This window comes from Musa acuminata, chromosome BXJ2-6 (genome assembly GCF_036884655.1).
Source record: "Musa acuminata AAA Group cultivar baxijiao chromosome BXJ2-6, Cavendish_Baxijiao_AAA, whole genome shotgun sequence".
NCBI lineage: Eukaryota > Viridiplantae > Streptophyta > Magnoliopsida > Zingiberales > Musaceae > Musa > Musa acuminata.
Genome location: NC_088343.1, coordinates 42870489 through 42883896, shown reverse-complemented (window position 1 = coordinate 42883896; position 13408 = coordinate 42870489). Strand labels below are relative to the sequence as shown.

The following is a 13408-nucleotide window of genomic DNA, read 5'->3' as shown; positions in this document are numbered from 1 at the left end:
ATAAGATTATGAATGTATGAGTTTTGGGGTTCTTGAGCACATGGGAGTGAGGAGTGGTGCACTTTGGATGTGGTTGTTGCTATGGCTAGAGTTGTCCCGTGCCATGCATTCATGGATGACAAATCGATTGACAGCATGACATCCGTGGTGACCACACCTACTTTGGGACAGGATAACTACGTTGGCTTTTGAGGCCGCCGAGAAGCCAATGCATCTGTGGGTATCCTAAGACTAACGTGCTCCACCTCTCCAAGGCTCGCACCTCATTTTCACGCGAGTTGACTATGAATGGTTCTAGATGAGATCAGCGCTGCAGGAGGCGCACCACACCACCCGTTGCCCCGGTGACTAATAAGCTCGCAGAGGATTTGTTAGACCAAATCGGAATCGTTTGAGCTGGTTACGTTAAATGACAAAATTAGCCTTGAAGAATCGCTTCAGTCTTTAATGCTTTTTTTATTTCCAGCATTTAATTGATCGTATAATATATTACTTTGGAATATACAGAAAACGAGATTGAATTGTCACATGAATTTATTAGTTAAGCCATATAATATATTACTTTGGAAGATATAGAAAACTAAAACCCAAACCATTTATTAATGAAAAGGGTATTTTCGTCACTCAAGAACAAAGGCCTCTGTTGCGGTCGGTGGACACGTCACCGCTGGTTCTGCTCCAGCAACAGCCACGATTAAAATAAAATAAATGAAATAGAAAAGAAATTGGAAGACCCACAAAGAGATCGAGCCACGAGGAGAGGGAGACGAGAGACGAGGCACGACCTCCTCTCCTCCTCCTCTAAACCCTAGCCTCTCTGATCGGTTGCTCTCAACGGATGGCCCTCTCTGCTCCGATCGGCTCCTCACTTCCCTTCTCCTCGTCGTCGGCTCTTTGTCCCCGCCGTCGTCCCATACTCCACCTCCTCCGCCAACCCTATTGCAATCGCCCACTTTCCCTCAGGGTCTCCTCATCAATCTCTGATTCGCAGAACACTAATCCGAATGCTGTCTCCAAGTCTTTACACGTCAAGCCTCTGGAATCGGTGCGATTCGATCGGCTGCTGACGAGCAGCACCGAGGAGGAGATGGGCGAGGGGTTCTTCGAAGCGATCGAGGAGCTGGAGCGGATGGTGCGGGACCCATCCGATGTCCTTGGGGAGTTGGTCGAGCGGCTGTCGGCGCGGGAGCTGCAGCTCGTGTTAGTCTACTTCGCGCAGGAGGGGAGGGACTCCTACTGCGCGCTCGAGGTCTTCGATTGGCTCCGGAAGGAGAACCGGGTCGATGCGGAGACGATGGAGCTCATGGTGTCCATCGCATGTGGGTGGATCGAGAGGTTGATCGGTGGAGAGCATGCGCCGGAGGACGTGATGACGCTGCTGAATGAGATGGAGTGCGTAGGTCTCGATCCGGGGTTCAGCATGGTGGAAAAGGTGGTGTCTTTGTACTGGGACAGGGGGAAGGAGGACGAGGCTATAGCCTTTGTTAAGGATGTTCTGAAACGAGGGGGAATCGGAGGCTATAAGATCGAAGAAGGGCATGAGGGCGAAAGAGGAGGACCAGTAGGGTATCTCGTCTGGAAGATGATGGTAAAGACTGCACTGCATTCAACCTTTTGTATGATTGTTAGTGTAGAAAATTGATTTATTTCTTCAGTACTGGCAGTCGTAAGCGTCATTTTTTATTGATCTTTGAGTTGCTACGCTACTTAAATCATCATTCCTGGTTTATTGAACTGTATAGATTTGTTCTGGTTAATTTCTACTGTATATCTGATGAACTGAAGTATTTGCTGATTCTAATGTTTAAGGCCAACTTATATTTTCCTCAATCTAAGGGGCCACTTACACTTTACAAACTGATATTATCTGTAAAGAATTTTGGGGCAGTATCATTCTAAAGCTGTAAACTTATGTAGTTCTATCAGATTTTAAGTGTCGTAGAAAAAAGTTATGATTCTTGAAATCCAACTATCTCTTTTGTGGTATAGAAAGAGGTTATGATTTTCAAAATCAGCTGGATGGGCTTAGAACCACACCCCCGCCAAAAACAAAAAATCTCTCTGCTTCCTGCAGAAGTGTAGCAAATTTCGTTCCCTATTATTCTTAAAAAATCCTTAAGTAGGTACCACATGTTTGGAAGTGGGAACAGCTCTTGATACTTTATTTGGTGTTTTGCAGACAAACTCTGTTATTAAAGCTAGCGGCAAATTTACGAATGCCAATTATGACATGAGAACAATTGAAATTTGTTATTTATCTTTCTAGTGTCATTACTACCTAAAAATATTTTCATCTAGTGCACTGCATAAGATTTAGAATCTTGCATCTTTTCTACCATTCCTGGCCTTTCCTTGACTCCCTGTTGTCTAGAATCACTATATCATTGGACCAGAAAGGCAATCATAGGTTCTTATTTTCTTTTCTGATTTCTTTCAGGTAGATGGAGATTATCTGGGTGCAGTTAAATTAGTTATCGAATTTAAAGAGAATGGGTTGAAGCCTGAAGTTTATAGTTACCTAATTGCTTTGACGGCATTGGTTAAAGAGCAAAAGGAGTTCTCAAAAGCTTTGCGTAAGTTGAAGGTTTCAATTAAGGCAGGCTTGATTAACGCACTGGATGCTGAGAATTTGGGCAATATTGAAAAGTATCAGTCAGCCCTTATAAGGAATGGAATCCTTTTGTCAGACTGGGCACTGCAAGAGGGTAGTTCAGCAATTTCCGGAGTTGTTCATGAGAGGCTCCTTGCACTGTATACTTGTGCTGGTTTTGGACGTGAGGCGGAGCAGCAGTTGTGGCTAATGAAACTTTCAGGTAAGGAGCCTGACAGGGAACTTTATGATGCTGTGCTAGCAATTTGTGCTTCCCAAAAGGAAGCTGGTGCTGTCGGTCGGTTGCTTGCTGGAGTGGAGATTATGAGTGTTGGGCTTAGGAAAAAGACATTATCATGGCTGCTACGAGGCTATGTGAAAGGAGGGTTTTATGTAGATGCTTCAGAAACCCTCATAAAAATGCTCAACTTGGGCATAAGCCCAGAGTACTTGGATAGGGCTGCCGTTTTGCAAGGACTAAGAAAAAACATACAAGAATCTGGAAACATTGAACCTTACATCAAACTTTGCAAGCACCTCTCTGATAAGGATCTCGTTGGACCCTGTCTTTTATATATGTACATACACAAGTATAAACTGTGGATTCTGAAAATGCTTTGAAAGATTTGTTCATTTACCCTCTGCTAGTCAGATAAGTGAATGAATTACTCTTGCAAAATGTTTATATTTGAGATCTCATGTGAACTTGCAAAGGATGCCGGGCAGAAGAGTGAGTGTAGTGGGCACACATACAGGTATCAATATGAAGTGTTACGAGTTGTAAAAAGAGTAGAATGTGTATACTTGTATCATCCAGGAATTACCATATTATTACGACTGTTGTTATATTTTGTATAGTTATAATTTCACATCTTGTGGAAATTGTACAGTGGTTGGCTTTTGGTTGTTCCAAGATAATGGGGCTTGTAATCAAAGCTATCAAAGTAGTTCGTCAAATCAGATGCCTTGTGCTCTCCATTTTATGGAATATTGATGGACACCGATGCAGGTGCCTCCTCCTTTCTTCATTTGGTGTACCTGAAATTCTAGCTCCATCCTAGTGTAATTAAGATTTCTTGGCAATAAATCTATTTGTTATTTTCATATTTAAGAATTTCTTTGTTCTCTAATATTGTAGTCATTACATCTGTAGCTATGATTTTCCGGTCATCTACTTCGCTATTTTGTTGCCTAACCAACAATTTGAGATGGCTGTGATTCTTTGCACTTTTATATTTCACAGTTTGTTCATTATGGGCTGAATTGCAGAGGAATAGGCTCTGAAGATATCTACTAAACTTTCCTGTAGGTTTTTCTTTTTCTTTTGGAGTTATATTCAGAAACCTTGAAGGCCTGAAGCGATGCTTTTAGTGAGCAGGTACTCCACCCTGACAGAAGAAGCATTTGATCACTTGAAATACTATTGTTGCTTATGAATATTATCCTGATTACATCATGGATGACAAAGTACACAAGAATGCCTTTGTAAAATAGGTTTATTGTTCTTGGACGGTCTTGGGTGTTTTTCTGTGTTAAATTAATTATCTTGTTTCCAAGTGGGTTGACTTTCCATCAATAGTGTCTCACTGCTATCTCTAAACTTCCAAAATAAGTGTTAGGTGCTCACTGCTTGTGCTAGGTTGTGGAGCATTAATTTGATGCAAGATAATTTTTCTCAGGTACAAACCTGGTATTTGATTCCCTTTCAGTTGGGTGTCTTAGTGTTTTTTGGTGGTGTTAAATTTATCAGGCTGCAGCACCAATCCTTTTTCATTTGGCATGCTTAGTGCCAAATCTTTTGCTAGCCTGATTATGACATCTGAAGATCTGATAACAATTGAAAGTTCTCTTTCATCTATTTTACTGTACTGTACTGATAACCCATCAAATTATTCTGTTTCAAGTCTTCACTTCTATCCTATAAATATATATATATATATGTGGCTGTGCAATTGATCACCAGAACATCAAGCATTGGTTGACAGAGATGGGAAAGTGGTTCCTATTGGCGGCTAATGAATGGCATGATGGCAGACTGGTGAACATTTTCAAGGACCACATTTCAGTAAATAAGAGAGGGATCTTTTCTTGGCATACACAAGTCATGTGAAGTCTGCTGGCTTTAGATGATTTGTTGATGTCTTTGTTTTTGCTACTTGGTTCACAATGAGTATTTGCTGGTTTTTATCAGTACATGATTAGCTGTATTAATGACAGCCTGCTCTCTCTCTCTCTCTCTCTCTCTCTCTCTCTCTTGCATGTGGTATATGAAGTTACTATGCTTCTTGGTAGCAAATCATTTTCTTGGGTTGTCCTCCTGCAGTTCAATCAGTTAAGGTTGGTGTTGGATTTATATGGCATAATGTGCAGAACAGGAGCAGCATGAGAGAGAACACAGTGTAGACCTCTCTAAAAGATCAACCTTTTGCTTTCCCAAGGTGTGATGCTGCTGGCAAGAATGCTCCTTCTCGTCGTCTCCTTTCCTCGGTGTCCTTTTCCATCCGTTTTTGGCTGAGCTTGAAGTGCGTGCCTTCGCGCTCCCTTTTCGTCGTCACCGACCGTTTCCAGAAGAATCTACCAATGAAGACCTCGATGTGAGAATTCCTTCCTATAAAATCCCTTTCAAATTTGATTCAATCCCCATTATCTCTTCTAACTATATATATATATATATATATATATATATATATATATATATATATATATATATATATATATATATATATATATATATATATATAAATCCGCGAGATCACAGGAAAGCGAGTTCGAGAGATCCGTCCTGCATCCACGGTGGTTTGATCTGCAAGCTTGGCGCGAGTAATGACGACAAATGGGACCTGATAGTTTATAGCGTGGGTCCGGCGTCGTGGGACCGATAGCTGTGCCACATCCATGGAAGCTGGCTCTCCATTCTGGCATCCGGCCGAGTTTACCCCCGCTCGGTTGGCAACGGAATGCGCCACACGTAACAGCTTTTTGTTTCCCTCCCTGTGGGGGACTTCTTCTTGCCCTCGTCGCCAGATATAATTCAAAATATTAAAATTATATATCGTTATATGTTTTAAATTAGAAATAAAATAATTAAATATCATTAAAATTGATTTATTTTAGGTTTTTTAGATGGATAGTAACGGTGGTAATATTGTAACGATGGATATGCTGTGGGGGAAAATTGTAGTGAAATGTGCACTATGGTACAGACTTTAATAGGGAGGCTGTTGGAGTTACCATTCATGGGGGCGACGAACGACCGATGCGGGGAGAAGGGAAGCAGAGAGGAGGGAGAGGGGGAGAGAGAGATAGAGAGAGAGAGGCCGACATCCGCGCCCCTCCTCCTCCTCCTCTTTTGACGCAACCAACCTTCCCTTCCCTCCACAGCGGTTGATCCATCCGATCCTCTTTACCCTCTGACTCATATATCCCTCCATCATTTCTACACACGCAACTGGAGAGAGAGAGAGGGAGAGAGAGAGAGAGAAAGAAGAAGAAGGAAGAACGAAGAAGAAGAAGAAGAAGAAGAAGAGATCCATCATCCATCTCTTCTCCCCCGTCAACACGCCTCCGGCCCAACCATAAAGGTACCATCTTTCTTGAGAAGGAAAAGGAAAAGAGTAAAGTGGAAATGTTTCTCCCTCCTTGAGCCCCTCGATCCTTCCCTTCTTCCACCTCTCTCTCTCTCTATCTCTCTCTCCCCTCCTGCGGTGGTGTTTGGACGCTTGGCCGGCCGTTACCCCGACTCTTTCTTTTTCTTCTTGCTTTTTCCTGTAGAGGAGAGAGAGGTAGATTGAGGGTGCCAAGAAGAGAAGGGAAGGAAGACGAGAAGACGACGATGCAGAAGAACCATTTGTTGACGACGCTTCGCAGCCTGAAGCTGATCGATGGATGCAAAGGCACGCAGGTCTACGCCGTGAATCAGTCGGCGTCGAACGCCAACGCTCCGGCGTCGTCTTCGTCCTCGTCATCGTCGTGCGAGAAGCCCCTCCTCCGCCACGTCGCGTCCCTCCGCTCCAAATCCATCCAGGGAGGCAACAATGGCGGCGGCCGCAACCACTATACCCCTTCCCTCCTCCCTGACTCGCTCCTCCCCTTCGGCCTCCCCTCTGCTGACCACATCGACCCCCCCGTCGACCCCTTCCTCCGCCACGTCGACCCCGTCTCCGCCCTCTCCGACTCATTCCGGCGCCTCTCCTCCACCACCGAAGCTGCCGACGCTGGCGCCGGCGACGAGCGCCTCCTCCTCCTCTGCGACCTCCACCTTGAGCAGCTCTCCCTCTTCCGCCCCGTCGCCGATCCCAAGCTACTCCGCCGGAGCCTTCGCTCCGCGCGCCTCCACGCCCCCAACGCCCACCATCGCGTCGTCCTCTCCGCCTGGCTCCGCTTCGAGCGCCGGGAGGACCAGCTCCTCCCATCCCCCTCCCCCCTCTCCTCCTGCTCCCCCACCTCCCCCGCACTAGAATGCCCCCGTGCCGCCCTCCTCTCCCCATCCTCCTCCTCTGACCTCCTCTGCCCCTGCCGCCATCCCCCTCCCGATCCCTCTCCCTCCTCCTCCGCCTCTGTCCCCGCCCCCCGCCGCCATGGACAAGAAGAGATTGAAGACGCCGATGTCTGGTTTTGTATTGGCGATGATGAAGTACCCTGCGTCCGCTCCAGCATTGCCGCCCTCTCCAAGCCCCTCTCCACCTTGCTCTATGGTGGCTTCGCAGAGGCCCAGCGGGAGCGCATCAGCTTCTCCCACAATGGCATCTCCGTCCGCGGGATGAAGGCCGTCGACGTCTTCAGCCGCACCGGTCGCCTGGACGAGTTCCCACCCGACACCGTTCTCGAGCTCCTTGCATTTGCCAACAAGTTTTGCTGTGAAGGCCTCAAGTCCGCCTGCGACGCGAAGATGGCATCTTTGGTGCGCAACCTCGACGACGCCCTACTTCTCGTTGAGTACGGGCTAGAGGAGACCGCGTACCTCCTCGTCGCTGCTTGTCTTCAGGTGTTCCTCCGTGAGCTCCCCAGATCCCTCAGCGACCCTGACATAACGAGGCTGCTCTGCACCCAGGAGGGAAGGGAGCGGTTAGAGGCAGCCGACCATGCCTCGTTCTTGCTCTACCATTTCTTGAGTCAGGTGGCCATGGAGGAGGACATGAAATCCAATACCACGGTGATGTTATTGGAGAGGTTGGTGGAGTGCGCCACTCCTGGGTGGCAAAAACAGCTAGCTTTGCACCAGTTGGGATGCGTAATGCTCGAGAGGGGTGAGTACAAGGACGCCCAGAGGTGGTTCGAAGAGGCAGCTTCCGAGGGGCATGTGTATTCCCGCATCGGTGTTGCAAGGGCCAAATTTAAGAAGGGGCACAAATATTCTGCTTATAAGCTGGCCAGTAGCCTCATTGATGATTTTGAGCCCGTGGGATGGATGTACCAGGAGAGATCATTGTATTGCAATGGCAAAGAGAAGATGTCGGATCTGAGGGTCGCCACTGAGCTAGACCCGACCCTCGCTTACCCTTACAAGTACCGGGCAATTGCTTTAATGGAGAATGGCAAGGTTGGTGCAGCCATTGCAGAGGTCAACAAGATCATCGGGTTCAAGGTCTCGACCGATTGCCTTGAGCTTCGTGCATGGTTCTGTCTGGCACTCGAGGATTACGAGGGGGCGGTGCAGGATACAAGGGCGCTGATGACACTGGACCCCAGTTACTTGATGTTTCATGGCAAACTGCACGGGGACCAGTTGATTGAGATCCTCCAGCAGCATGGGAAGCAGTGGGACATGGCTGATTGTTGGATGCAGCTCTATGACCGGTGGTCTGCAGTGGATGACATTGGTTCTCTTGCTGTGGTGCACCAGATGTTGGCTAAAGAGCCTGCGAATAGCAGCTTAAGGTTTAGGCAGTCGCTTCTGTTGCTACGGTAAGCAGTTCATGCACAAAGTCTTTGCCAAAAAATTGTGATTAAGGTACCTTTGATATTTTCAATGATCACTATGGAGAAAATTGATGATGTTTGCTGAAACTTCATGTTGCTGCCCAACCATTTATTTCTTTAACGGAAATTCCTTATCAATATCACATCCGATGAAAGATTTTGTTACAATTCTTTCTAAGCTGTAGCTCTATCGGTCTCATTGTTTATCTTTTGCTAACTTGCTATTGCCTAGTAAATTATATTAGGGAAGTTTTCTGGATCCTACTATATGTCCTGATGGATAATAAATGACATGTTTTTTTCCAGCCATTTGGATTAGGATATAACTATATAAAATAGATGGATGTATTTGACAATTCTCAATAAGCTATTGGCTCTGTTTCATTCCTTGCTTATCAGTTGCTAACATGTTATTGCCTAGTAAATCATTTTTGGGGGACCTTTTGTAACCTCCTATACGTCATGATGGATAATAAATGAAGTGTTTTCATCTCTCCATTTGGATAGGGTAATATATTATGCTAGAATTTACAGAATTCTGCATACTAGATATTGAATGAACATATTTCTGTTAGTAAAGTGGTTGTGGAATAGTACTTCCATGAAAAGATTTTTTTTTAGCCATATGATTAGAGATGGATTATATACTTGAAAGAGCAGTGGATGACATGTACTCTTCCATGATACCAATCATAGTGCTGAGCACTGAGCAAAAGTAAAATATTTAAAGGTAGGTTTACAAGGACCAAATCTGGACCAGATACTGTTATTAGTAAATTGAAATGATATGCATCTTTCTTTCCCTTTTTTATGCCTTTTGTGTTGTCTTATTTATAGGTCAATTGGTTATGGGGTGTATCAACAAGGTCTTGGGAGTTGGCTTTGGTAGTGCTGGAGTCGATTATTTAACTAACATGAAAGATATTTGACTGATGGTCAAAGCTTAACTGCTCTTTCTAATTTATGTATTTAAATATCGTGCTATAGCAAGTGTATCATCTGTGCTGCTGGTTTGATAATATACACAACAACAACAATAACAACAAAGTGGTAAGTCCCAACTGTGGTTTGACAATATGTTGAATAATATTGAGGTATATTGTCACTTCAGTTAAAATTTTAATTTTTTACCAACATAATGTAACAGTCCTTGATGGAATTAGTACAATTTAGCATTTGTGATAACTCATTGTTGCGATGATTGTTCCATCATTGGTTTGAATCCTTCGACAGGTTGACACTTGTATAAGATGGATGTAAAACATTTATTGAAATGAACATTAAATTGGTAGGGTTCAATTATGTGAGATATCTACAAATAGAAGAGACCAAGGATTTATTGCTTAATCATAGTATTTTGTAGCTTTGGAAGTGTGTTACAGCTGTGAGGAATTTGAGCTCACTAGACCAATGTGTACCAACTATGACTATTTTCTTTTATGTAGCTTTAAATATCAATTGAAACTTGATTCTTGAGCGGACTTTGAGTAGGCAATCGATCTAACAATAGGGTGATCATATCATGTTCATGTTGAGCTTTTTAGTTGGAGATTAGTAGTGGTTCATAAACTCTTTTGTTTTAATTTACTGTTTGGTTGTTGCCTATATAGTCCACCGACTTTTAGGTAACCAATTTTCCCGAGTATTGAGTATTTCAATTTATGCAGAACAAAAGAAGTGACTTAATAACTTTGACACGTGCAGCTCCTGTTGTTTGACAGCATCAAACTATGCTGATAGTGCTTTCTTATTTAGGTTGAATTGCCAAAAGGCTGCAATGAATAGTCTACGTCTGGCTCGGAATCATTCAATCCATGATCATGAAAGGCTTGTTTATGAAGGATGGATCTTATATGACACTGGACATCGTGATGAAGCATTAGCCAAAGCTGAGGAGTCTATCTCTGTTCAGAGATCATTTGAAGCATTTTTCCTGAAGGCATATGCTCTAGCAGATTCTAATCTAGATCCCACATCTTCATCTTATGTCATTCAACTACTCGAACAAGCTAATAGTTGTGCTTCAGATAACCTTCGGAAGGGTCAAGTATGAACAAGCCGACAGTACTATTTATAAATTTTCTTCATAAATTTGCATTGAAGTATGATATAACACTAAAATCTGTGGAAATACTCCTTCAGGCACACAATAATATGGGAAGCATATATGTGGACTGTGATATGCTGGATGAAGCCGCAGAATGCTACTTAAAGGCACTTGGTATAAAGCATACTCGGGCACATCAGGGTCTGGCACGGGTTTACTACCTTAAGAATCAGAAAAAAGCTGCTTATGATGAGATGACAAAGTTGATAGAAAAAGCAAAGAACAATGCATCAGCATATGAAAAGCGATCAGAATACTGTGATCGTGACATGGCAAAGAGTGATCTTAATATGGCAACTAAGCTAGATCCCCTGAGGACGTACCCTTACAGATACAGGGCTGCAGGTGAGTTGATTAAGCACAGCAGAATCTTGGTTATCTTTTTTCATTCCTGAATGTAATTTTAGTTATAATAAGAGAAAAAGAATTACAAAGAATATAACATCTTATCAAGAATCACTCAGCTTAGAATAGGATCGTCCTTAACTAAGGAATAGGTTCATTAAACTTAAAACTTGTCACTATGTTGTCAAAATTGTCAAGCTTAGTAGTCTTCGTGGAAGCCCTCTCAATATGTTTGTTTTATCCTGTTTAAGCATAGTCTAGTTTGCATTTGGTACTCTAACTCAATTATGTCATTACGTTTGGTAATTTTAACTTGATAAATATATGAAATTTATGTCCCATTTTCCACTTCTTTAAACGGTGAAGTTACAAGTTGTTAAAGCACATCTGTCTTTTCTGTCATTCTGGCTGAACAAGGAATTCAGCCTTGTTCATGTTCAACTCTGTTATATGAGCCTGAGGCCCAATAGACTTTGGTCGATTCTCATAGTATGTGTGCAATTCTGCATTTCAAAGTATTCTTGCCATTGCATCTTAATAGCAATGTCGACTAGATAGTGAATGTTGAAGGATTTCATATTGATTTGTCCTAATACTTTTTTACAATATACCAGTCAATTTAAGTGAAAACTTCATAGAAGATTCAGTGACAATTCTTCAGCTGTTGCTTGTCCGAGTGGTTGTCTTTACAAGTTTTAGATTATTATTTTATGCATTGACAAGTTATGATGATGATGCCTTTTTTGCATGCACATACGGCTTCTACTTTTGCTCCAGTAGTGATCACTTACCTTGCATGCACATGCAAGTTATGATGATCCCTACATATGATTCAGTCCAACAAGCATCAAGTGTTGCCAAGATGATGACTTACATTTCAAGTTTTCCCATTTTCCAGTTCTGATGGATGACAATAAGGAAGAGGAAGCAATAGCTGAGCTCTCGCAGGCAATCGCTTTCAAGCCAGACCTACAGCTGCTTCACTTGCGTGCTGCATTCTATGACTCGATGGGAGACACCGCATCCACCTTGCGAGATTGCGAGGCAGCACTGTGCCTTGATCCAAGCCACTGTGATTCCATGGATCTTCACAACAAAGCTCTCGGAAGAGCAGGCCCTCCGAGTACATAAACTTGTCATTATTGTCTCGACACGTTCTCATTCAAGATTCAAGAAGTGGCTGAAGATGATGATCCCACATAGCAAAGATGTAACTCGAAGTGGATCAAATTTACATGCAGGAAGCATTGTGTACATATTTATACAAGGTTTGTGAAAATTATATACACAGGTGGAACAACAAAAAAATTGGGTGCATTCCTCAGACGGACGCTGCAAAAGATGTGTGAATGAAATACCAGTTGACAGGCAGCAGCAGAAGCTTTGAATCGTTCATTTAGGCTCATTTCTGTAATTTATATAAACAACTTTTTGAAGCATGGCCGTTGACGACAAGTTTTTCATACGAGAAGAAGAAAACATTTTTTTCCCCTAGCATGTTTTTAATCACATCTGAAACAAAATTTATTACAATCTTTTTCAATCAGAGCCTTCAAGCATTTTCAAGCTTCCTCATGGAATTATTCAATTTGTTGTTAATATTTATTCTGTATCGTCCTTTAATTGGTGTTACCTACACAGTTTAAGAAAATGGGATGCTTCTCCCTGTAGAATTAAGAATGTCGTTGCTAACATTTCAAGCTGTTACTAAATGTTGAGAGGGTTGGCATTGTGAATGCATAAATGGAAAATTAGGACTCTTATTTTTATGTTTCAAACTGTTCTGTAAAATTTTCTTTAAGCAAAAAAAAGTTGGCTATTCATTGATGAAAAAGGCAAATTCACCAGAAGAGGAAAGAGAAGGACCCCCCAGTTCTCAAAAAAAATAAATAAAGAGAAGGAGAGAGAGAGAGAGAATATTAGCTAGGGAGTGAGCCTGGGAAATGGAAGACACAAAAAGGCCTGACAGAGTGAATGCTGAGTTCCTTGATCAATCTTGCTTGCTACAAGGTAAAGAAGGCATGATCTGCTCTTGGAGAGTGAATACCATCTGTTTCTTACTTTTCTCGTGATTGATTGAATACAGCTGCTTTGTTTGTTCATTCACGACTAACATCTCTAAATATACATACAGAGCTTCCTACCATATGAATTGACCCATAAAAACAAAAATACAAAACCCCCTCAACTGTTCTTTTAATCTTCTCACGAGTGTAGCAGACGTTATAGCTTCACTCGTAGCCACCTCTCATCTTACCACATCCAATTAACATTTGCCACGGCTACAACGATCCTTCTCTCAAGACAACCAATTAACTGCTTCGTTAATCGTGCGCAATCTTGCAAAGATGTTTAATATATGCTGTAATATCTTCGCAGGGCTGTACATACATACATAAATGTGAGAGATTAAATATCAGTCTAAGCACGAATCTCATTATATTCTC

General features: G+C 42.8%; 2 protein-coding genes across 3 annotated transcripts; both read left to right on the top strand.

Annotated features, from left to right (window-relative positions):
- Positions 1-730: 730 nt before the first annotated feature.
- LOC135615765 (pentatricopeptide repeat-containing protein At2g30100, chloroplastic-like) lies at positions 731-3694 on the top strand. Its single transcript, XM_065114705.1, has 2 exons — positions 731-1588; positions 2438-3694. The coding sequence occupies exons 1-2, from the start codon at positions 839-841 to the stop codon at positions 3209-3211; spliced, it is 1524 nt and encodes a 507-aa protein (XP_064970777.1). The 5' UTR covers positions 731-838; the 3' UTR covers positions 3212-3694.
- Positions 3695-5814: 2120 nt separating this feature from the next.
- Positions 5815-12536, top strand: LOC103989702 (ethylene-overproduction protein 1). 2 transcript variants are annotated; one of them, XM_018828068.2, is made up of 5 exons: positions 5815-6171; positions 6362-8494; positions 10265-10556; positions 10652-10961; positions 11860-12536. In XM_018828068.2, exons 2-5 carry the CDS (start codon positions 6423-6425, stop codon positions 12090-12092), a joined length of 2907 nt encoding a protein of 968 aa, XP_018683613.2. In that variant the 5' UTR covers positions 5815-6171; positions 6362-6422; the 3' UTR covers positions 12093-12536. The 2 variants fall into 2 exon arrangements, with proteins under 2 accessions (XP_018683613.2, XP_009406921.2); XM_009408646.3 differs by having other exon boundaries at positions 5815-8494.
- The last annotated feature ends 872 nt before the right edge of the window (positions 12537-13408 follow it).